At 39.5% G+C, this 25,846-nt stretch overlaps 1 protein-coding gene across 1 annotated transcript; it reads right to left on the bottom strand.

Annotated features, from left to right (window-relative positions):
- Positions 1–4,774: 4,774 nt before the first annotated feature.
- socs5b (suppressor of cytokine signaling 5b) lies at positions 4,775–25,316 on the bottom strand. The gene is made up of 2 exons (XM_054799138.1): positions 24,967–25,316; positions 4,775–7,305 (listed from the first exon to the last, which is right to left on the bottom strand). Exon 2 carries the CDS (start codon positions 7,267–7,269, stop codon positions 5,602–5,604), a length of 1,668 nt encoding a protein of 555 aa, XP_054655113.1. The 5' UTR covers positions 7,270–7,305; positions 24,967–25,316; the 3' UTR covers positions 4,775–5,601.
- Between the last annotated feature and the right edge of the window lie 530 nt (positions 25,317–25,846).

Here is a 25,846-nt window from a genome sequence, read left to right as displayed (position 1 = left end):
ATATAAAATAAAAGTCCTGCTTTTTTTAAACACTCTCAAGTACAGTGCAGCCATAGGGTATTAAAACATCACAATAATTTTGGTTTAATTTCTGTAGGTTTAAAAAGAGCAGAATTTGGTGTTGACCAGTGATTTAAAAAATTAAATGCAATGCCTAAACTTATTTTAAAAAGTCATTTGAACTCAGCCAATAAATTTTGTCTTCATAGAATATTCATTGGAATATTCTGGCAAATTTAGAATGTTATTGAAATAGTGCATTTAAAAATTACTGAAATGTAAACATTACTATATTTACACTACTATACAAGTCATACCAGTTTATATATTTAATCATGACTTCTTCAATACAAGAGATCCCTGATTTTAGCAAGGGTTGCGCTTTGGGACCACCAGCGAATAGCGAAAAATCACGAGTAATTGATACGGCTCGTTCCTCCGCCTCTAAACCTTCCTGCTAGCTTGAAGTAGCATTCCTTCTTTAGAAATGGAATATTTTGTTGGTTAGAGGAGAGAAAACCTGTTGACGGCCTACTAAATAGGGGTTTTATTATCATTATTAGAGTCCTCCACACATAAAATACTACCCCTATAGTCACCTTTACACTGCTATTGCCCAATATAGCAAACGTAACAGAAAATATGCCCTTTTAGACATAAATAAGACTCAAGCCCGTGTGTGCTGATGTAACTGTGTTACAGTGCTAAGGGAGCTGAGCTGGGAGGGTGGACAGGGAGTGACATTCGGGGGGTTCAGAGTTGAGTTTCAGCTTAGTGTGGGTTATGGCCACAACAGCAGCCCAATTTAGGTACTATTGAGCCTGCCGTGGAATCATTCAAACCTTCAATAAAAGCCTGTTGTTCCGGCAATCAAGTCTGATACTTGTGTGTCTCAATGAACATTACAGTAACATTACTGACACCTAGTGGCCAGTGTAGAATACTACATATAACATCTTTGAATGCGTCTTCTGAATGCCTCTCTTTTTATTTTAATTCATTCAGCCATTTTTGTGCTTGAAAATGTTTAATTTCTGTACAAATCTGCTTAAATATGCTTATTATTTGCGTAACAGGCTGTGTTCAACCACAAAACAGCATGATTTATTAATGAATATATTTTTGAAAAACGGTGATACGAGTGAAGCCGCCAAAGTCAAAGCACAAAATGGCAAAGGATTACTGCATAAAATGTATAGGTACTCATCACTAATGAATGCTTCTGTAGCCAAGCAAACTTTTGGGTCACAAGTCATAGCACACAACCACAGTGCATCCAAGGACCACCTAACAAAGCGCGTTAGACAAAAATAAAATACAAAAAAAACAGTGAAACGAAGACAAATGTAAAAATTGTGGGCTTTTATCAGTGGTACATGTATGTTGTACATTTTACCTGTATGACTCGGGGTGTAGGAGGTGTTTTCTAAAGAAAAAAAATCTAATTTTCGGAGAAAAAAAAAAATTTAAACGCTGAATGTGCAGGGGATCCACTGTATATAGAATGTTTGCTTGTAAGAAGTAGGGGTTGTGGCATTTATACATTTAAAATCTGGTCAATTGTGTATTAAAGGAACTTAGGAAAAATGAGAGCATGCCAATTGGTGCTGTTGCTTCAGGCATCACTGTCCTAATACTCACCAGCTGCACTGTATAACACAAACACACAATTAAAGTGCTATTTCATTTAACAGGAAAAAACTGACCATATGGTCTTAATGGGGAAAAAAACCACAATGGAACTTAGTTTCTTTTACTAACTCACTTTACCCTGAGACTTAAACAAGTTAGCGTGGACACATGGAGGTGTGCAGTAGAACTCCACATTATTTTTTTACAGTTGGGGTTGAATCCTTTTGAGCGCTGTAGTAACTAAAACGACGTCGCCCATTCAAATGGCAACTGAAGCCTTTTAGTAACCACTACTAATGAACATATTTGACTGTGATTTTTGCTTTTAAGCATGATGGACACTGCAAGGGGTTCTTCTAATGTTCAGCAGTAGCATACCAGGAAGATAGTAATGGCAGAGAGGGTAAGTTGAGGGTCCTGTCACTTAAAGTGCAGGACTGTATTTCTGACAATACAGTCAGTGGCTTTTTAAAACAATGAATATATATATATATATTTTTATGCAATTCACAGAGTAGTGGAGAAAGCAAAATATCGGTTCGTACATTGAGCAATTTTTCACATGAAATCTACACAAATGACGCCAAACAAAGTCAAGTTGCAAAACCATCACTGTGCATTGTTGAGACTACAGAGTGTAGACTTGGGTAGAAAGGATGAATGTTTAGGGCTTTTTTTTAAAGTTGATTAATGGGTAAGTCCTTAGACCAGGGGTGTCCAAAGTGCGGCCCGGGTGCCATTAGCACCTGCAGCACATTTCAAAAACATAATTTAACAAGAAAACTTAATACAGCAGCAAAAAACTGAAAAACTGGAGTCATTTTACAAGAATAAAGTTAAAATATTAGGTGAAAAAAAGTTGTAATCTAATGAACATAAGTCAATTTTACTAGGCTAAACTCGTAATATTATATATTTTACTAAATATTAAAGTGTCCCTTGCATCCTTTCATTTTTCAGTAAGTGCCACCTGCTGGGAAAAACTTTGGACACCCCTTCCTTAGATGGACCAAATCAATACGAACCAAACACAAACAGTTAGTGGTTTGGTCCGCAACATATCAGAAGAGGCAATCAATGTCCATCACTGTTTTCCAAAGTCAAAGCTGATGTGTCTGAATATTTTGTTTTGCTCAAAACCCAAACAGAATATGAGAAGCTCTGCTTTCATGAATAACTAAGGACAAATTAAGAAAGTCACATTTGAGAGGCTGAAATCAGGATAGTTAAAAACAACAACAAAAAAAAATGAATCAAATACCAACATAGTTGCTGATTAATTGGATAGTAGATTAATCGTTGATTCATCAACTAATTATTGCAGCTTTACATTTGAACAAGGACGAACAGCCTACATGTGAACATTGAAGATAACTCAAATGGGATTTTCGGCTTTAGTCACATACTCCTATTCATTGGCAAGTGAAACAATGATGTTTCTTCAGGGTTTTTCCTCACTAGTGATAACTGCAAAAACTCCCATTAATTTAGAAATAGCTTCGTTATGAATATGACGAATATTCAATGAGATTAACATAGCTTAATGATTCAAAGGCTAATTTTAAATGAATGCTGGTGAATTTTTTTAACACTACTTATAGCTAGGGTCCTTTTTAGAGATAACATTTTGTCTGGCTAAAAGTTAACATGGTACACTGTTGAACCCCGTCTATTCATGAGGTTTAGTTTTGCGAGACAAAAGCAGAGTTTAGGGCTTACAAAAAAATAATCACCGAATCATAGATCACAGAAAAGCTGGTACTGGACCCTCAAAGTCTTTCCTCTCTACTCCCCAAAAGTGTAAACTGGAGAAAGCAATACATGCAAGACATCACTCTGAAAAGTGCACATTTCATACCAGGCCAGCGTTAAAAGTTGTTGGGGTTTTTTCAACCGATGCTCCTCAATGAGAAATGCCCAAGTAGTTTTGGCATCGTCAGATGTGAGTGGAAACCATGACCTTGGCAGAGCAACCATAAATTTTTTGTAGCTTATCCAAGCAGCACCAGTACACAGTTTGCAAAATTTTAGGTGCTCCACAAAAAGAAAAAGCTTAGAGCTTATGAACCTCTTCATTACCGTAATTTCCGGTGCATAAGACGCACCGGTGTTTAAGCCGCACCCCCACAATATTTAGAGAGAAAAACAGATTCGTACAAATAGAAGTCGCACATGTCCACGTCATAAAATGACATATAGTAGCGTGCACAAGTCGGACCACGTAGCTCTTTATTTGACAATCATGAGCTATGAGAAAACTCGAGCTTATCAACCGATTGGAAATCGCAGGAGGTCATTATAGATGACACGGCGAGTCAGACTGTTATATTGGGTAATGAGCTCCTCCGATTTTTGATGGGTTGACAAGCTCATCGTGAGTTCCCTTACAGCTTGTGATTGGCTCCTGCCAAAGAAAGAGCAACCATTTCCTCACTGACTTACGAGTGGCACAGTATTTAAACGATTAGTAGTAGCTCTGAAGTAATAGAGATGTCACAAGATTAGAACGTGGCCATAAGTTAGCAGCACCGCTGTATAAGTCGAAGGGTTCAAAGTTTAAGAAAAGGTTGCGGCTTATACACCGAAAATTACAGTAGGATTTGATGGCATCAGAATGGACTGTGATGAAGCACCATTTGCTCTAGGTTTATATCACGAAAGAAACAGGATAAAACAGTTCAAAAGGCACATAGTTACACTAGAATTGTTTTTATGATGCGTGTGTCTTCTGGCCTTTGGATGTGAAGTGACATCAGCACCACTGTGTTCTGAAATCTACTACTGTGCTTCCTAATGGCTTGCACTGCACTACAAAGGGTGGCTTACAACAAATTAGTACCTCGATGGCAGCATGGTGCAAATCCATTCACCATTGAATGTTCACCGATGTTGTTCTCGTACCCTTTCTGAGAAATAACCCCTTTCCCTCTCTAAAATGTTCAAAATGTCATTACCACATTTTGGTAGGCCAGGTGTTTTCACAAAGCTCAACGTGTAAAATGGCAAAATTCTTTTAAAAAACAGACTGATTCAAGTTTGGAGTTCAATTTCACCCAGGAAAAAATGTACTGCATGCGTGCTTGCAAGTAAAAGCCAAAGCCAATCAATACAAGAATAAAGTTGACAAGTTTGCCTTACAAAGTAGGACACAATAAGCTGGTTTATTATTTATCATTCACCATCACTGTTTATGGAGAAACAAGTGTTGTTAATAATTCATCTATAATCCTTTAAAAAGCACAATTTCCCTGATCTACTTTTCTCAACTCAATGGACCCTCTCAGAATCCTTCCCCGTCTCTAGTTTAGCTAATGCTCATGTGCAAAGAGATGGCAAAGAATGTGGCTTATGTAGCTTTATCCATGAGACAAGCACGGACTGCTATATACCAGTAGGACTTCCCGATGCTTTCACAACACACCTTAAAACCCTCTTGGGAAGGTGCTCCAGTATGTGTTTTGACAAGAATAACAATTGAGTGCATAAAAAGTGACCTGTACAAAGTAGCTACAGTATGTGGGTTTAAATAGCTATTTGAACTGATTGGGATGGAGAGGGAGGCATGCATGCAGGTCTACAGGCAGGGTGATGTTTTGGGACCAGGCAGACGTTTATAGGGCAAAGCAGGAGGCAACTGACACAAAACACAGATTTGTGCCACTCCTCCCAGCCCTCATCTAAAATATATATATATATATATATACTGTATATATATATTCATTTTTATATATCACTGAACTCAATTTGTGCTTGCCAGGCAGCACTACACAGAATATAATTATATGCTTTTCAGTAAGTAATAATTAAAATAAAGATTAGAATGAATCTTGTATATGTTGTTACATTTGAATTCCACCCTCCACTGGAAAGAGATGAAATCAGTCTGTCCATCAGTACAGCCTCTAATGAACCATTTGTAAAGTTCTGTAATCTTCCTCCGTAGTTTTTACAGGTAATGGACAAAGAACCTTATTTGACCTTTAGCGGTGGCTCCCTTTCCAGCCAGCGAACTCTCACTTTCTGTTTATAGTGATACTCCTTGAGGAAGTCTTGCAAGGCGGGGGGCAACGGCAGAGAGCCTATCCCATCATAAGTGGTCCAGCGGCAGATGGCTGCTCGTGCAAGGTGTTGCAGATTAAAGGGAAAGGTCCGATGGAGAGGCGCTGTAAGCAAAGGTTCAAAGAACATACAGGCGCTTGGATCCTTGTAGTGCTCCAGAAGTCCAGTGACAGTGGAAGAGTGAAAAACACAAGGATCATGTGCATCAAAACTGAAGTTGTGGTTCCACTGCTCAATGCGGGCATGCAGTGAGCGGTTGTAACGGCGGAAGCTGACAGAGAAAAGGTAGTCCTCCTGGGCTGAGTCACGTAGCAGGAAGGTGCCCTCTGGACGTCCATCCAGTAGTGACTCGGCCTCATAGCGGTCCATTACACCCCAGTAGCAAGGCAGAGCTGTGATCTGCAATAAATCTGGCACCAGGCAGTGGATGTAGTCTATTTGTGTGTGAACCTTCCAGGGCCCAGGCTGCTGTCTGCTCAGGTGACCTTCCCCAGATGCATGCCTTTGTTTGGGTCTCCTGGCCTGTAGACAGAGGGTTGTTGAGTCTTCCTCAGAATCAGTGTCCTGAGCTGAAGCGGCAGCCCCTAACACCTGCCCACATGCCCCCGATGTTGAGGCACCCAGAGAGCTACCAGTTCCTGAGGCTCGAACATCACCAGAGGCCTCCCCGATGCCAGGAGCCATCTTTGGTCCCAGTTTGTAGACAGCAGAGCCTGGCACGGCAGCCTCAAGGGTGTGGATCTGTGCATTAGGTGGTGGGTCCACACCTTCCTCGATGCTAAGTCGGCGGCGTTCACGCAGGCGTTCCTCCTCATCCTCTGGAGAAGGGTGGGCTGGATCGATGGATTCCAACAGGGCGGTAGAGGAATGTGGGCTGACTGGTGCTGTGTGTTGCTTGATCAAGTGCCACTTGTGGGCAAGGTCTGAGCCTGGTGGGAAGGGGCAGGTCTCCAGCATAAGCTCTGTCAGGTGAATCTTCCGTTTGGAAGTAACAGAGTTCTTTGAAGAACGCCGGTGAGCAGGCAGTGGTAAGCAAAGGCCTACAGTGTCACTTAGTCGCTGGCGTAATGACCGACCATTTAAACTGCGTCCTCCAGAGAAAGAGTCGCTGATCTCCTGGATGGAACAAGCGCCACAACGTCGATCTCTACGATTACCACTTCCTCTCAAGCGCCCAGACCGCCTATCTACCTCTAAAGAACTTTGAGTTTTTGTGGAACATGAGTGTTTTTTCTTGCCCCCCCATGGAGCATGACGTGAATAAGAGTCTCTGCGAGCCAGGGGGACAACTCCTGATCCTGAGCCAACATCCTCCGATTCCTTGTCGATAGTGATCTCTACTATCTGAGGCGTGTCTGAGACACAGTTGTGGTGACGACGTCCTGCTGTTACCATTGGCACTGGAAGAAGGCTACTTGATGAACTGGAGAATTCTGATGCTTGAGCCGCACCTGACCCACTCCCATGGCTGAGATCCAACACACAGTGGATGACATCTGCTTCACTCCTGTCTTCAGTGGATCCCGAACTGTTGTTGTGAAAGAGAGTTTGGCATTTGCTTTTCAGGTTGCTCCACATATTGCCGTATTTGTTTTCAACAAGGGACCCAGGGACCTGCAAAAAAGGGGAAAAATGCATTAAAAACATAGGTATACTCCAGTAGTGGTAGAGTTTAGGGTGTTGTAATGGTAGTTAAGAGTTGCCAGGCAGACATACAGGAATACAAGGCCACAGCTATAAATGACCCAGGATCTGCTCACAACTGATCTGCTGGTATGTACTGTATTACAGCGCTAGTCTAGACCTGACTAAAACCTTCCTTGAAACACCCGCAGACGGGTATAAGTAAATGCCTTCTTCTTGCAGGTATTCAAGTGAATTCAAAGTTCAACCATTCCTTCCTTGCTTTGTGCACTGTGGCTTATTTGTGCAGGCACAAAAAAGGGCCTTTCCCCAAATGTAACAGCAGAACATATCCAAAATGTCTGTGTTAGTTTGAGGGGGAACTAACAGTTATCAATGATCATTTTTATTACTAAAAGAACCAAACCTTAACCCTAAACACAGATACATATGTACTGCTATGTACTGCTGTACACCACCGGAACAGCAGCTTGCAACAGCAACATCATCTTCATCATGAATTTGGTGAACATTTAAAGAACATTTTCTAATTTCACAATTCACAAAGGCCTTGGGATGGTGTTTATAAATTCTTGTTGAAATGAGAATTAATTTTTAACTGTTACACTTTTTTTTTAACGGTTGAATAAATACATGGCACAAAAAATATAGGAAATTGTGGGTTTGGTTGTCTATTATTTTATTTTGTAAAAAAAAAAAATTGTATACACACACAAGCTAACCAATTAAGCTTTACGGTTGCCACAGTATAAGGTTTATTTACACACTACCCGGGAGGGTTTGCAGGGAAGAAGTGAGCTGGTGTTGTGTACGCTGGAACCTAGACACAGACGCATAAGAACTAAAAATTGAAACCGCCAAACTGCAACAAAATGCGTACCTGGAGAACAGCAAAGCGTACAAACGTATTCAAGGGTCAAAATGTGTGCAGAGTACGAAAAATGCGTACATATTAGCAGGTCTGCGTAAAATCCTAAAACTTTTTAATAAGAGGACACAGCAGTCAAGCAACAACAGTATAGCCATCAGAGGTTACTATGCAACTAATGCCAAATTGACAGCCAAAACAGTAAAAACAAAAAAACACCCAACATAAAACTACACACCCACACACACAATTTCTGGTTCCACGCCTGTGTCGTACAGAGCAGAATGCTGCTGCCTGCAGGTCTGCTATTGTAGGATTTAGCAGTGATGCTCTACAAGCCACAAGCTACATGAGACTGATTTGATAGCTGGTCCAGTACTGCACTCCCATTGTGCCTCACTTTCTTAAAAGACAAGATGAACCAAAAATAGCTCAACAATCACTCCGTTAATATGCTCATCACTGTCATGAATGTATGCAGAGGCAGTTCAAGTGGAGAGTAGTGGTTGAGATTATGGCCTAAAATCAATATTGCAAATATACATTACCACCTTTTAGCCTTTACATTTTAGCCTTACAGCCTTTTATCGTGAATAGGCCTCTCACAGTAACAAATGTTGCTTGTCAATAATTGCCCTACAAATTGTTGATATTCAATATTGACAACATTTTTTGAGACCACTTTTTTCATTAATTATATGGCATAATGTAAGTACAGCGTTCCCTCGCTCTAGCGCGGTTCACCTTTCGTGGATTCACTGTTTCGGATTTTTTTTGCGCTTCTTTTTGTTACAGCTATGCTGTTACAGACTGAGCCTGGCCCTTTAAGAAGAATTGCATTGTGGGAAGCTGAGCGTCTCTCTTCCCTCTCGTCTGCCTGCACCCACTGATCTAAAAAAAAAGACTGGATCGAGCAACCTATTGTTTTCACGCGCCAAAATTTGAAGCCAGATTTTTTCGATCGCCGCCATCTTGGTGAGACCACCTTACGCGCCACAGCTTTGTGATTGTGCTGGTATACGAACGCAGAAATAGTGAAAAATCATCAAAAACATCAGGAGTGCCAGTGAAGGAAGCGAAACACAACTTAAAAAGCACTTCCCAAGAACCTTCCACTCGTAAGTACTTTTACTTGGCACCTTTTTTTGACCTGATATATGTGCCACTACTTGAACGGCTTTGCTTTGAAAAGTTCTCGAAATGTAACCAAAAGTTAAAGTATGAACTTTGATGGGTGGTTTTGCAAGAATTTTCTAGTTACACCTTCCTGTAACAACTAGGCCTTTTTTTGGTGCCTAGCCTAGCAATCAATGATAAAATTATTTCTATGCAGTTTTTTACAGTAGGCTTTGAGTATTTGCACTTATCTAATGTCTTTTTGTACCAAAAAACAGCTTTTTTAAAAGCTACCACAACTACCAAGTTACATTAATTCTGATACCACACATGATTCACGCAAAGGTAGAAGACATGTGACAAAATTTCTGCTTTCTTCCTGCCTTAACCTTATCCTGAGATAAAAAAAAAATAATGGTTTACCGTAGGAAAATAATTAGACAAAGATAGACTTTAAATTCCGTACGTAAACAATGTTTGCAGGCTGCCACACAGCCAATTTTTCGTCCGTCTCGAAGCTAAAATACATCTTACTAGCTTGATAAATGACACAAAAGCGTATAAATCCGAGTAGTTATAACCTTTAGCAGTTGATTTTGGTGGCTATACGATCAATCGAAGTTTTACCAGTGTGTTGCCATACTGTTGTCTCGCAGCAAAGTGGTCTCACCAAGATGGCCGCCGCAAATTTCCATTGGCTTCAAAAATAAAACAATAGAAGCTCGATCCAGTCTTTTTTTTAGATCAGTGCCCATTCTTTTCTGCGTCCTGACTGACAATGATCTACAGCCAATAAACAAAAACTAAACAAAAAAGACCCTGTCTATTAAGAAAAAAAACTCACTCACTCCAATGAAAAGCACACACAACATGGCATTCGCCTTACAAACCATCGCTTCTATGCCTTCATGCATGTTAGCATACGCTGGCTCACGAGGCTAACTTGCTGCTGGCACTCCGTATCCGCTCACTGGTAGCCCCGCCTGCACAAAGAGGCTGAATGAGAGGAGGGTTCACTCTCTCCGTTCATTCCACTATAGAAGCAATGCACACAGACAGATGCAGAGTGAACCCTCTCGTCAGCCACCCTGTGTGGTTTAGAGAGATGAGGAAATGAAACACGCACGCATGCACATGTCAATTTATCGGCAAAATTAGGCCGGCATAATTATTGACTTTGTTTTTATTTATTTATTTATTTATTTTAATCATTCCATTAATCGATTATCGTGACAGGCCTAATCATCATATAGTCCTTGGCATAGAATTGTTTTTACCTGATTGAGACATACTTATAAACAAGAACAATACAATATAATCAGGATGGCAGGTTTACATAATTAAAGTCAAATAAAAATAATTACAAGAAAGAGAAAAGGTATTGTAGAGAAATGGGCTAGAGGTTATTTTCTTATACAGTAGAACCTTGGTTAGCATCATTAACTCGTTCCAAAAGGACTGACTCAAAAATATTGGCGTAGATTTTCACGGTTAACCGGAAAAAACATAACCGGGGAGTACGCTAACCGAGGCGACGCTGTATTACAGACATTGCAAAGTCTTTGCATATAAATTATAATAGAAACATTTCAAAACTGGTTACAAAAGGCTCCAACTTTGGTTGCTGACCTAGGCAGGCATGAACGTTTTGTGTCGTTTATTTTCAGACATGTCAGCTCACAACGTAGTTTGTCTGTGTAGCTGTTGTATTATTCTCTCTCTAGACTGTTACTGATCGACTTGCTAATTTCCTTTTCATAGCTGGTTACTCTCCGCTGTAATAGAGAATCATTCTGTAGTTTTTGCTACGTTGTCCCTTTTAGCAAAAATTGCACTTAAGTAAAAATCACAATCACAACCAAAAACAATATAGACCCTGTCTCTGTTTAGCAAAAAAACCTCACCTCAATATAAACCACACACAATAAAAACCATAAATAAAATGGAGTATCTCTGTAAACAAAATGGCACTTAAATGCAAATTAAGTGTTCTTCAATGCATCGTTAGTTACCACACTTCACCTTCGCGGAAACATGATGTAAATCAATAGTTCCCCAAAGTGTATTGATTAGAAGAAAAAAAAAAAAGATCAGTAAAAAACCGAAACGTAACGTGCATCATGGACACTATGCTATATTTTGGGATTCTGAATCAGTGTCTCTTTCATTGTTGTCTGAATACTGACAAAAAAATGGTGAAATAATCCAGAAATATGAGTTCACAGTGAGTGTCAATGCAGACGCAATCTGCATATACACTTCCTTGATTCACTTCCAGCAACATTGTGTGTGGAATGCACCGTTTACATTTAATGAGGTGTTACGTGTCGGAGTTTGGTCAAAATACAGGTTTTGGATGCAGCAAAATGAGTTTGGTGTGCAATGATGTGTTATATTTCGAGAATTACTGCACCTGAAACAAATTCCCACCATTTAGTATTATCTATTTAAATTGTTTTTGTCAGAAACTTTTTCATGTCACAAAATGACTATACGCAAACGGGCTGAAATTGACATCAGATCGTGTTTTATACACAACAGGCACAAAGAAAGTATTCGATCGTGTAGCACAAGACACCGACAGCGAGCGAGTGCACACTCGCTAGCGCCCCGCCTCTCCCAACTGGGACAAAGAAACTGAATGACTGACAGGGGGGTTCACTCATTCCGTTCATTCTGGTATAGAATCAACGCGCCCAGATGTTGAGAACACACAGTGAACACTCTAGTCATGAAGAAAATAAACACACATGCACATGTCAATATATCGAGGCTGGTTAAATTATCGAGTTTTTATTGTGCGGTTAATTGATTTAGATCAGGGGTGCTCACATTTTTTCAGCCTGCGAGCCACTTTTAAAATGACGAAGTCCAAAAGACAGCATGTCATTTCTCCCTCTACTAGTACAGTCGTCCCTCGCTATTCTGTGGTTCGAACATCGCTGCCTCACCATCACAGGTTTTCAAAAATTAATAAACCGTTTCAACGTTTCATGGTTGAAGACGGTCTATTATTAGTTTTAAAAAATGCATATTTAAAAACATTTTACTTTTATTCTTAGAAAAAATTAAACATTTTCAAGCATAAAACTGAAAAATCTTAATGAACTAAAATAGAAATACAGTGGTGCCTTGGTTAACGTCATTAATCTGTTCCAGAAGGTCCGACTCAAACCAAAGCAAAACATTCCCACAGAAAATAATGCAAATCCAAATAAGCTGTTCCAGAGAGCCAAAAATGTTAACACAAAACACATTTTATAGACAATAATTATAGTTTTACATGCAAAAAAATGCAAAAATAATTACAAATGACAAATGAATGGACAACTGAACATTTAACATCACTTTTACCTATTTTTGTTGGGGGGTAAAAAAACCCCCACACAAAACCACCAATTAACAAAATAACACAAAATAAACATTACTCTGCTGCGACCACAGTTTCCAAAAATGCAAAAAAAAATACATCAAACTAAATATAAACGTTCTACAACCAATAAACATGTACACTCCCGGTCACAAGTTTTATAACACCCCAATTTTTCCAGTTATTTATTGTAATTCAAGTTGTTCAACGAATAGCTTGAAATGGTACAAAGGTAAGTCGTGAAGTGCCAGAGGTTAAAAAAAGGTAAGGCTACCGAAAACTGAAAAATGTGTATTTCAAAATTATACAAAAAGGGTCAACAATTTAAAGCTGTTTTGCAGAAATTGAGGTTGATCAAGCCAATTCCTACAGGTGTTCCAAGTTCTGGAGTACTTCTGTCTGTATAAAAACTGTGTTCGGAACACTCTGTGGTACTATACCCTCGTGAACATCCGTTGAACAGCATTGTACTGGAGAAAGTAATTTGTTGCTACGAAAAGGGCAAGAAAAATGGGTATTACCAATGGAAGAGAGACAGACCATCTTAATTAAAAATGTAGGTTTTTCCTCCAGAGAAATTGGAGTGTTCTAAAACTTTTGACTAGTAGTGTACCTTTTCATTTAACATGGACAATGGGAAAAAAACAACCGCTGGTGGCAGTGACGTCGCGGAAGTGTGACTCGGGATGCAGCGAACATGCTACAGTACGTTTGAATGCTTATGTGCTGTTGTTACAAGCAGAAATGAGTGTTATGGATGCAAAATGACGGAGGCAGAAACACAAGAGTGTCACTCTCGATGCGCTGCCAGGTTGACAAACAGTTACGCAGGAAGTGGAGTAGTATGCATCGCAGCCTATGACGGACCCACTCCCATCATATTTACAAACCCCTGAAATGCCGACAATCTCGAAGCTGTAAAATTGTGCCCTTGTCTTGGCAAGGTCCATTGCTTTTCTCTTTTGTGCAGTCCATGTTTGTTGCGTCATGTATCTCTACAACTCTGACATAAACAACCCAAAATGGTGCCCGCGGCCCACAATGCATTGCGGCATCATATGCAAGTGTCGCAAGATTTCGTCTTGGCCGCGTGATCCAAGATGGCGGTGTAAACAGACCGGATGGTAATTTGGATGTTAAACAAATGGGCAAATGCAGCCAAGGGAAAATGTTTGTAAAAAATTTTGGTTAACTGAAAAACACGCTAACCATGGTGGACGTTAACCGAGGTACCATAGTACAAGGCAGAAGAAGCATTGTAATTGTGAATGAAGTATTGTACATTGGTACGTTGGTGTTTGATGAGACAAGGACCAGATGTGATTGCCAGAACAGGCAATTTATTGCAGGTTTAAATAATAATAAATAATACAATCAAAATAATAACATAACCATAACAACATGGGCTACTGTTGGGGCCAGAACCTCAACTCTAAACCTCCAACGTCACTTCCTGTCCTCTACACATCTGTCTGCCCGCCACTAAGGTACGCTAGGGTACACATTTACTGTGACACATGCGGGCAGTTGTTTTATTTACAGTACGTCTTAAATGGCTTATTTACTCTTATTATGTCTACTATATTGGGAAATACGGGTCTCAGGTGGTGGTGGAGCGCTCGTCTCCCAACTTGAAGGTTGAGGGTTCGATCCTGCGTCCTCCCGTGATCATGTCAAAGTATCCTTGGGCAAGCTACTGAACCCCTAGTTGCTCGTGATGCTGTGTCATCAGTAGGTGCTTTTAAATGTGCTTTGAGTGCCTTGGAAGTGGAAAAGCGCTATACAAGTGAAAGAGCATTGACCATTACATTACACTGATTAGACATTAGCCACTACAGGAAGTACGCTGTCCAGAAAAAAAAGTCTATGTTATCTATTTATGTCCAACATGTGACTGATGACATCTACTCTATTGGATAATATACATGTAAAGTTGACTAAAGGTGGGTCTAGATAATAATATTAAAATCTGTCTTTAGAAGATCGTAAACAGATTTCCTATGCCATGACTGAAAATATTTAATTTATTAATATTGAATCCTACTTCACGGAAATTCACTTATCGCGTTTGCACCAACCGTGATAAATGAGGGACGACTGTACATGTTTTCTCATCTACTGTGTAAGCGTAAGCCCCTCTTCCACTGCATGGTAGCTACCAGCCATGATTACCCCTAATGGTGTACTTCCATCAACAAAACAATGTACTGCAAGGTATGAGCTGTAGTAGTTGATCGGTTGTGGTGCAAATCAAGACCATAGAGATGACGAAAACCACTGCTAGTCACTCATTGTTCAAGTAGATTGCTCATCATGGTATATTTATAGCAAGACTTGAAGACGAAACGGTATGAAGACTTCATATGATTGTGACCACAGTGATTAATACAAATCACAGTACTGGTCTAATTTGAAAGAATTTATCAAAAAATACCCCAAAATCTCCATATTTCAATGGTAATCATCTTTGACTTGTAAGAATAGCACAATCATCGTCAATTAAATAGTTTCATGTTTCATTATGCAGAATAAATGGCAGCACTGTAGCACATGACATCTTACACTTATTGTACAGTGAGCCAACAACTTTTCATTGCACACCAGAGTCTTACGATACGCCTTTATTAGTCCCACAAGGGGAAATTCCATTCCAATGTCTTAGACACTGGGTGAAAGTAAACACGATAAATATGATAATTATTGCAATTAAATCATACAACAGCGTGATAATTGCAGAATTATAATCTACAGTGTCCCAACACTTTGCAACAGCAATTAGTTTTTCCTGATACTGTACGTCTTCTGCCAAATAAAATGTGTCTCTTTAAGCTTGAATAATGCTTCTGTGCAGTCACTATGCTGTCTCTTCTGCACTGGGGTTGAGAGCATGCCCTGCAATTATCTGCTGAAATGCTAGGGACAGGGAACTACTGTTACTGGAGCTGGAACTAATCAATGTGTTACATCGGTCACTTTTATTGCAAATGTTGATTAAAAATCGCAAAAGGCGCTCGGGGCCTTCAGTCAGCAGGTCTGAAGTCACCTGGTAGCCAGTTTTTTTTATTTGCTGTATTTTAATATTATTCAAAGTTTAAAGTAATAGTTGGGGTTGCGTGCGGTCTTGCAGTGTTTGCTGTCTGCTGCTGTGGGTGACTGAGGTCAGACAAGGTTGCATTTCAATTAAGACGCAACTGTAAAACTACAGTCATGGAAAAAATTATTAGCCCATCCTCGTTTCTTCAGTTTCTTGTCATTTGAATGCCTGATACAACTAAAGGTACCTTTGTTTTTACAAATATATCAATGACAACAAAAATAGCTCATTAGAGTTGCATTTTTGGCAGTACAATGCTATAGCTATTCATGTAGGAACTTAAGTGATTTTGGTTATTTACAAGAAAACAATGGAAGTTGCTAGATATCAGCTCTTAAATTAAACTCCTATGAGCTATATTTGTTATCATCATTATATTTGTCCTCACAAATGTACCAGGCATTAAAATGGATCAATAAACTGAAGAAACAAGGGTGGTCTAATCATTTTTTCCATGACCGTACAACAGACATGGGCAACTGGCGACCCTTGCCTTTCATTAACTCAGACTAAATTTCCAATTTCAAAAGAATTGTGTTCCAAACAAGAAAGTAATAATGGAAGATGGTTTTCAAGCTCTACATTCTCCTTGGCACTATCGCTAGCTACGACTACCACTAGCTAAAGACTGAGCTGCACCGTGCAGTGTTTGTTTACGGAGTCAACACATGAAGTGAGGCACACTTCCTTCCCTCACACGAACAAAAAAAAAAAAAAATCAGATTCCAAATACATTTAGCGGTACACTTTTACTAAATACTCTTAGCAATCAAATCGTCTTTGCAGAACCCAAGCAAAAACAAGCTGATCAGTCATGCAACATTACTTTGTAAATGTACCTGTATGACTGCAAAGTTCTGAGGTCTGACATTGTTAGCGTCAACTGGGATATTTCCAAGGTTCCCATAATCTCAAAAGTAGCATTAGGAATTTCCGGGATTTGTGGACATTAATCTATGTGTCAAACTGCACTAAGTGGCCACAAGATGATGATGCATATTCTCATGAGATACAAAACAAAATCTCTATTAAAAATGCAGCCTTTACAATAATAATGCTCAGTTTTGCTTGGAACTGTCAAAGACACCGAGTAGCACACTCAGAGAAAAGCTCAATGATAGAAAGGCATACAAACCAGGTTTACTTTGATTAGACAGAAAAAAAATAGAAAACTCAAATCTAGCTGAAAGGCAGACATTATATTGACCTAAATGAACTTCTCTCATAATACAGTGGAACCTCCGTTAGCACATTTTTCGGTTTACATCAAAACTTTATGCAGAAACATTCACTCAGTTTGCATACATTTCCTGGTTAGCATACAATATGGGGTGTTATTACGCACCAAAATTTAAATTCTGAAATGAAATTACACCAACATACAATCTTATTTCAAAATTAGGACTTTTTAAATTTTACTTAAAAAAGGCACCGGCTGCTTAGGGGATACTAACATTTGAACGTGCTGCAAGCATCATTTCCCGCCCTCTTTCTGTTCCGAGCATGCAAGCCACGACCCCTGCCACACACACACACACATACACACGTTTAGCTACTAACATTAGCCATCATTAAATGTAAAACGCACATTTAGCTTATCTGCAAACCATGGAATTGGACAAATTTCCTTTTCGTTGTGTTGAAGGCTTTTGCTGGAACACTTGAGGAGACGGAGTAAGCTTGTTCACAATTCTAAAAGCCACCATTTGCCTCATTTTTAAAACATGACACCATGAGTCAGACTGTTATGTTCTTATATTGCTTATATATATAAAATGACCTCCACTGACAACCAGTGGGTTGACAAGCTTGTTGTGAGTGCACTGATAGAAGAAAGAGCCAAAGAAAGAGCTGATCAGTAGTAATTCTGGAGTAAAGGAGATGTCACAAGATTAGAATTTAGCCGCTGTCTGTATAAGATGCAGGGTTCAAAGTTTAAAGGGCTGAAATTAATTTTCAGCCTTTGTATTGAGTTCTGGACTCCTATAGAACAGCCACACACGATAACCCGCAGAGAAAGCTTTTTAGATCTTCCACACGCTGCACCTCTTCCTGCAGTGTTTCCTGCCTCCCGCCCAAACAGCCCTCCTCCAGGTACACCTCCTGCCGAGCCCAGTCCGCTGTGTCCGCTCCCTCCCATGCGCTCCAGAGGACTTCCGGACAGCTGTCGAACCCCTGTTAGTTACTTACAGCTTGCTCTTCTGACTCTTCAACACGACCAAGTAACATTGGAAAGGCATCTGACTTCAGCAACAGTTTGGCAGAGAGTCCAGCTTCGTATCGGCCTATGGTCACAAAACTGTTCCGTGTGAAATGCCGTTGACAGATTAGCATATTTTTCTCTTGCTGGCCGGGAATCAGCAACTCCAACCACTTCTGCCTGATGCTCGCCTCTTCAGACACACCCGAACAAACATTTCCTGGGAGCCATACGTGCTAACACGGTAAACAGTGCAGAGCGAAGCACAGCGGGGGGAGGGCAGGCCTACAGCATTTGGGCATGCCCATATAAGGAAATCTGGGTGGCATTGACGTCAATGGGACTCAGTGTTTAAAAAAAAAAAAAAAACAACTGTAAAACACAGCGTGCAGAGCCGTCCAATACTGCTTTCAGGTGTCACTTCCAAATCCGCAAACTTCGTTAACGAGAATACAACATTTATAGGTCAAAAAAGAGAAAAAGCATAATAGGTACCCTTTAAGAAAAAAGTAGAGGCTTACACACCGGAATTTACGGTACTTTCATTTTGTTATTGTTTTTTTTCAAACTTTTTGTGGTGTCATGAGCATTTAAAATATTTAGAAAGGAATGGGAGACTTTGAATGTTTTGAACTTCTGTTTCAATGTCAGTGTCACATCGAGCATAATAAAACCATAGCTGAGGTCTGTGTGGACATAGGTCAACTTCCCACCAATGATGTCATGTTCTGCATCTTTTTACAGCAAGCTACTAGTTGAGACCAAATCAGCAGTCACTGTGATGTGCCATTTTGCCTCAATTGTCCTAAGAAACAATCAAATGCTTTGAGACATTATTGATCAAGAATCGCTTTCACATAATCAACACAGGCAAAGTGGGAATGCAGGCCAAAACAACGTTTACAGTTCCAAACTGTACCATAACACACCAAACTGTGCCACTTTCAGGCGTACTCACGCTGCAAATTCCTGACTTTTGTAGACTATTTCTTATTCCAAGTTGTTCTGATTTTGTCTTTGCCATTGTCATTAATTACTTGCGCAAGCAGCAATCGCGTTAAAATGGCACGCCTTAATTACACACATTAGTATACTGGGGTGGGCGAGATTGACTTTTGGATTATTTGGAGGGTTGGAATTGTATTTCTTTTATGAAATATGTGTTATCACGAAGAATTTGCACTGAATTGCGCTGTGCCTTGGCCCACCTCATTCAATAATACCAGAGGCCAGAGGGGAAGTGTACCGAACATGGTGTGGATCAGTGCACTCACACTTGCCAAAACATGCTGTGCTTTCGGCATAAAGTGGGCCTGAGCACGGTATGATTGGCCTAGTGTGAGTACTCCCTTAGTATAACAAAGACTAGATTTTGGCAGAACTCTGTACATCATTTTTAACACGGATGGCATGACCATGTGACCAGACCAGAATATATTTGCCTTTTTGTCCACTGTAACGACTTGCCACTACCGTGAGATACGCTACTTTGGAAATGCCATGGCACTGAATCTGCACAGGGGACTCAGCAAAACCATGTACGTAACATGGAGGGGTACATGCGTGAACTGTTACACTGAACTATCACTATCCAAAGTTTAAATAAAAGTATTGCATTAAATGGCCAGTCCATTAACAAAAGTACATTAAAAGATAAAGATGTTCATAATTAAGATGGCATGATACAGGGCGCCCAAAAATCATCTGTTAAAGACTATTCTTAATCTCCACCTGAATTTTCCTCATGGCATTAATCATGTATTTATCTTTCTTTGTGTTCTTTGCAAAAAACTTGCAAATGAACGTGACTTCAACAGATGCAATGAGTGACAGAAACAAACTGACTGAATGACATTACCTCTACCTCTCTCATTATGAGGGATCATATGAGAGTCTTATGATTTTGTTATTCAGTTAGGCTACACACATTTCATTTTGCTTGCACAAGTGTTTTGTTCATGCATGCAAATAACAAAATTATTAGTGTTTGTGTTTTTGCCTCAGGGATACATGTTTTTAAAGCTTTATTTTACAAAATGTCAAAGTTTTGCTCTTTATTCATTCATCTTAATTCAAAACTTTATTTTTAAAGTGGCATTCAGTGAAGTTGTCACTTTATTCCCAAATAAGGGAACTTCATCTTTGTTTACCAGGAACCTGTTCATTTTCAAATTTAGTTTGAAAGTAAGGTTCTCACTTTATGGAATTCATCTTTGTTTGGTCAAAGAGATTGTAAAGATTGCCACTTTATCAAATGCAAGGGAGATTTATATTTCAAATTTCACTTCTTTCCCAATCGGGAAAATAAAAACAATATTTGAAATAGCCCATCAAGTTTTTTGTAGTTTTCACAACAAAAAAAATCAAAAATCGAGTTGTAGCCCTAAGTTACAGCATAGGAAACCTGTTTCCAACCCTATAAGTACGTCTTTTAACATAAGTAGGGATGTCCCGATGCACATTTTTTGGCTTCCGATCAGATACATTTTTTTTATAGTCTTGCCGATCCAATCAGGATCCTTTTTGTTTTCCTAATAAAGCTTTTGTTACAAACATGAGTTTGTGGAATTTGATATGGTTATGGAAATAGTTCTTTAAAGCATTAAAGTTAATGCAACCAAATTATTGCTGAATTTACTTTTTTGTTGTTACACAGCATGACCAACAATAGTTTAGCTTTTGTAACAAATCTCTGCAAGTCAGGTCCCTAATCCGATAAAAGATCAAATTTGAGAAAAATGGACGTGCAAAATACTTTTAGGGTAGGACTAATCATTTGACGTGGTTATAGATCAATTTGTGATGTGATTTAGCAATCTTTTTTTAACAAACTTTCAGCGCAACAGCAATTTACTGACCGTCCCTAGTGTGAACAAACAGCAGGTAGAGCAGCACTTTCCGTGCTAGCAGTGGCGGAGCCACAAATATTTCATTGGGATGGCGAAGGTGAGACCATTACTCACATTACTTAGTGTTTGACTTCCCGCACTTCCCATCTGAGCTCCCCGCAACATGACACATCAGTCCGGCACAGTGAGGGGAAACTGCCGCTGTAGCTACAGAGCCGAATATCCCACATCCAACGTGAAACTAACTTCACCACGGTACACAGCGGACATGTCTGCATGGTGGTGTTGCGTTTTCCATTTCTTACGTGTGAGCGGAAGTCGAGTGGCAACCAGCTTTGAGGCGCATTACTGCACCTACCATGTTGGAGTTTGGCCCACAGTTATGAATGTGATACAGCAACCGGATCGGCCCGATCTCGTGGTGGAAGCCGATATTATCCTATCTTCAAAATACAGTGTATCGGCAGTCAATCCCGATCCTGAAGATCGGATTATGACATCCCTAATTATTAGACATAAAATAACATCCCTATAGTAGACATAAAAGAAAATAAGACATTTAAGGCATAAATAAGACATAAAATATACTCACACGCTACCATTGGGATAGTTATGGTTTCAGTACAGGACTTGCATCTGCTGAATGCCTTATACACTGCTCAAAAAATATAAAGGGAACACTAAAATAACACATCCTAGATCTGAATTAATTCAATATTCTTATTAAATACTTTGTTCTTTACAGAGCTGAATGTGCTAACAACAAAAATCACACCAAAATTATCAATGGAAATCCAATGTATTAACCCATGGAGTCACACTCAAAATTAAAGTAAAAAAACACCACTTGTTGTCTTATTCTGTTTGCACAACAGCATGTGAAACTGTCAATCTGTGTTGTTTCCTAAATGGTCAGTTTGAATAATAGCTCAACAGTTTTGACTGAGTGTGACTTGAGTGTTCGCTTTATTTTTTTGAGCAGTGTATTTTATTTTAGCCATTTAGCCATTTTTATGCTTGAAAATACTTAATTTGGGTTAAAAAAAAATACATAAAAGTTGTTTAAATATGTGTACTTTTTAGTAGTGATAGTGTACTCAACCATGAAGCAGCTAAGGTCTAGTAATTAATATATTCGACAAACCATGATAGAGTGACGCTGCAACATTCAAGTGTGAAGTGGTGAGAGATTACTGTACAGCAATGGCCCTTCAAATTAAATCAACATTTACAGCATAGTCTGTCAGTTCTGAAAATCACTACAGCATGTATCAAGAACATTTTCATGTAATATATATTTATATATTATTTTTTCCCATACACACGTTCATGCAGAAATGCAGCAGCTCTGTGTAACAAAACTAGGCCTAATTCTACTTTCTGGCAGGCCAACACACCCATTCTCCTGGGATCAAACTGCTCTCTGGGACAGCGCTAAGTAGGCCTGTCACCATAATCAATAAATCAATTAATCACGCAAATTAAGTGATTCTTGAATTTAAAAAAAGAAGTCGAAAATTTTGTCGGCCTCAATAAATTGACGTGTGTGTTTGTTTTCCTCCTCTCTCTCCACCAAACAGGCTGGATGACAAGAAGGTTCACTCTGTGCCTTTGTCATAACTCCTGGGCGCCTTGGTTCTATGGCAGAATTAAGTTCTTGTTAGCATCCTTAGATTGCAAACAAAATGGCAACCAAAAGTCAGCTATGTTGCCCGTCTATGACGACGTCAGCGATTGACTCAACAATGTTAACACAAAACACGTTTTTATAGTTTCACATGCATAAAAAATCCTAAATGAATATAAATTATGGAATGAAATGGGTAAATGAACATTTAAGGTTACTTTTGCCTTCATTGAAGACATGATTCTTGACTGTTGCCAAAGACACAATGTGGCAGCGGGACACCACAAAGACACTAACATTCTGTTTTGTCATTTTACCTTAATTGTTTTCAGTGAAGGTAAAAGTAACCTTAAATGTATTAAAATTTTAATTGTAAAACTACAAAAAGCATGTTTTGTGTTAACATTATGGGCTTTCTAGACCGGATTAATTGGATTCGGTCCGATCCAATCTTCAGGATCGGATAATATCAGCTTCCGCCACGAGATCAGGCCGATCCAGTTGCCGTATAACGTTCGCAACTCTGGGCCGCACTGCAACACGGTAGGTGCGGTAATGTGCCTCAAAGCTGGTTGCCACTCGACGCAACACCACCAGTCACGTTAACTAACTTCGCCATGCGGTGTAGTTAGTTTCACATTGGACGTTGGACATTCGGCTCTGTAGCTACAGTGGTAATTCCCCCTCACTGTGCCCGGACTGCTGTCTCATGGTGCAGGGAGCTCGGATGAGAAGTGCAGGAAGTCAAACACTACTAAACATGTCGAAACGGTGGCGAAAAACCTTGGAAACGCCTCTGTTACGGAACAGGAATGGAAGCTAGTGGTGGTTAGCTTAGTTTAGCATAGCGTGCGAGTGCGTTTGGATGTGTGTGACTCAAGATGGATGAGTATATTTTCACCGTGTCGCGTTTTACTGCTTTTAGGTAAGGCTCATTTTACAATGCCCACTGACGACATGCAGGTGAAAAAAGACTAGGCACGTTTATTCTTACACTCAGCTCGGATCAACCGTCAATTGCCATTTCCAAACACACAACACACTTCCGGCCTTCAAAATAAGAGCACTCTTTGTCACATTTGTCTAATTGTGTAAACAAAATAAGGGTGTCGTAAAAATATCTTGCATTAATAACGCGATTGGAATTACATCTTCCTTAACCACAAGCACAGGCATTACGATTTGTTGAAGATTTTGTAGCAATGGGTGCTGAGGCTGACATCCCATTCGAAAAGTTAGTCAAGCTACATCCATTTCTCAATTACTGGACAAAATGGGCCAATGATATATTGCATCAATAAATTAAGGATTTTTGCATTTCATTCATGGACATTTTATTCACTAACTCAAATATCACATACTCAAAGCTGGTAAGTGGAAAAGGTAAAAAACTGAATTTAAAAAAAAATTAAATGGAAAAAACTGAATTTGGGAAAATTAAAAACAATTTCATAGGGCCCTAAGAGAGTGTAAAAAAAAATAATAATAATAATAATAATAATATTCTAAATCACACCAGAAATTGATCTATAACAATGTCAAATGATTAGTCCTCTCCTAAAATGATTTGCACACGCATTTTTTCAAATTTTATATTTTATTAGATGGACTTTTATTTGATCTTTTATTGGATCATGGATCTGACTCTGAATATTTGGGCTGCATTATTTTTAAGGATTTGATTCAAAGATTCAATTCCACAAATTCATATTAATTCGTGTAACAAAAGCTTATTATTATTATTTTTTTAAAAAGGATCCGAATCGGATCAACAAAACTATAAAAAAAAAACGAATCAGATTAGAAGCCAAAAAATGTGGATCGGGACATCCCTATTCATGTTATTCCTTACGGGTTTATTCGGTTAGCCTGCGTTTCGGCTCAGAGTCGGGCTTTCTGGAACGAATGTATGACTCTAAACAAGCTTCCTCTGTATATAGTTTTTCAAAGTTTATCTTATCACCAACTTGTTGTGGCAAGCTAGGATTCCGAAGCATGTGAAATGTGTCATTAATGACAATACCATGAACCAGATATGAGAATGTAACATTCTTGTAACCAACTAATTATACTTGGAATATGTTTTCATTTCTGCATAACCTCTTCCTCTTTTTCCTGATCCCAGCCAAGATAGCTCGCTTACTAGTATTCGCCGATCCATGACGTTTGACATCTATTAAAGTGTAGTTATTCGGCCAGAGGAACCCAAAAGGCCCTTAAAAATATTTTAAAACAGATATTACAATATGTTTGCGGTAAGTTGAAGACCAAGAGTAGAAAAGACTGTCTAAAGATGCTAACCGTTAGCATTCCACAGACTACTTTCTAACCGTGGAGCTAGGCGTTTAGCTAGCCGCGCAGCTAGCGGGCTTAGCGTGTTAGCTTGCTTTTTAAAATCCAGATAAATTAGTACACGAATTAGGCAAACACAAGCGCGTGGCTGCGACTGTGTGGATAGACAGGACATGCTGGCTGTGTAATGGCGTGTTTCTCCAAATGTGTCTTACCCTTGTGCCTTTTGGAGAGCCCTATTCAACAGCCCTCTTTGTCTGCAAAAAATGGCTATTGAAAGCGAGCAGGCATAGATCCTTTTGGCTTGACCACGGTGTCGACGAAGGCGCAGAAGGTCTGATAATACTTGAAGGTGTCATCCCGAGTTCTTTAAAAAAAATTGGTAGTTACTGCTCAAACCATTTAAAAGGCTAAATAAAACTAAAGCAACTAAGTCCCATTCTACATAGGCGATCTTCTTCTCCACCGAGCTAGCGGGAGTCTCCAGCAGCCAATATGACGGCGCTCTCAGACCTCGGAGAGCCGGGGAGCGCTGCGACCACTTTTGCAGCCCGACTGACGGCGTGTTGGTCCAATGGAGGGCAAGGGAATCATTTGCACTTCCGACTGGGAACACGGATAGGGAAAGCCCCCGAGTTGTCTTCCCAGTGATGGGCATCCCACGCCACCAATGAACATCGAGCTCTGGATGGACTCGGTCGTTGAAACGTGGAGTGTTGCAACGATGCTCATGGAGACCTGAGCAGAGTGCTGTGGCGATGACGTCACCCAGGTAAGAAAATCTCCATAATGCATAATGCTTAAGAAACGTGCAAAATATTAGTCTGTGCATACACGATTTAGGACATGGGTAAAACCAAAGTACGACCCGGGGTCCACAGCTGTTTTTTAGTTCTTAAATTATACTTATAAACTTTCAACTTTTACATTCTAAAACTATCATTTAAAACAACAAAAAAGGAAAACATACGCAGTAATTTTACAAGTCAAACTATTGAGAGAGGAAAAAAAACATATAATTCATAATTTCTCAAATAATGAGAAAGAAAAATTATTCTAATGAGAAAAAGTTGTAATTTTACGAGAATAAAGATG

The sequence above is a fragment of the Dunckerocampus dactyliophorus genome, chromosome 14 (genome assembly GCF_027744805.1).
Source record: "Dunckerocampus dactyliophorus isolate RoL2022-P2 chromosome 14, RoL_Ddac_1.1, whole genome shotgun sequence".
NCBI classification, from domain to species: domain Eukaryota; kingdom Metazoa; phylum Chordata; class Actinopteri; order Syngnathiformes; family Syngnathidae; genus Dunckerocampus; species Dunckerocampus dactyliophorus.
Note: the sequence above shows the minus strand (reverse complement) of the source record. Positions and strands in the feature narration are given on the sequence as shown.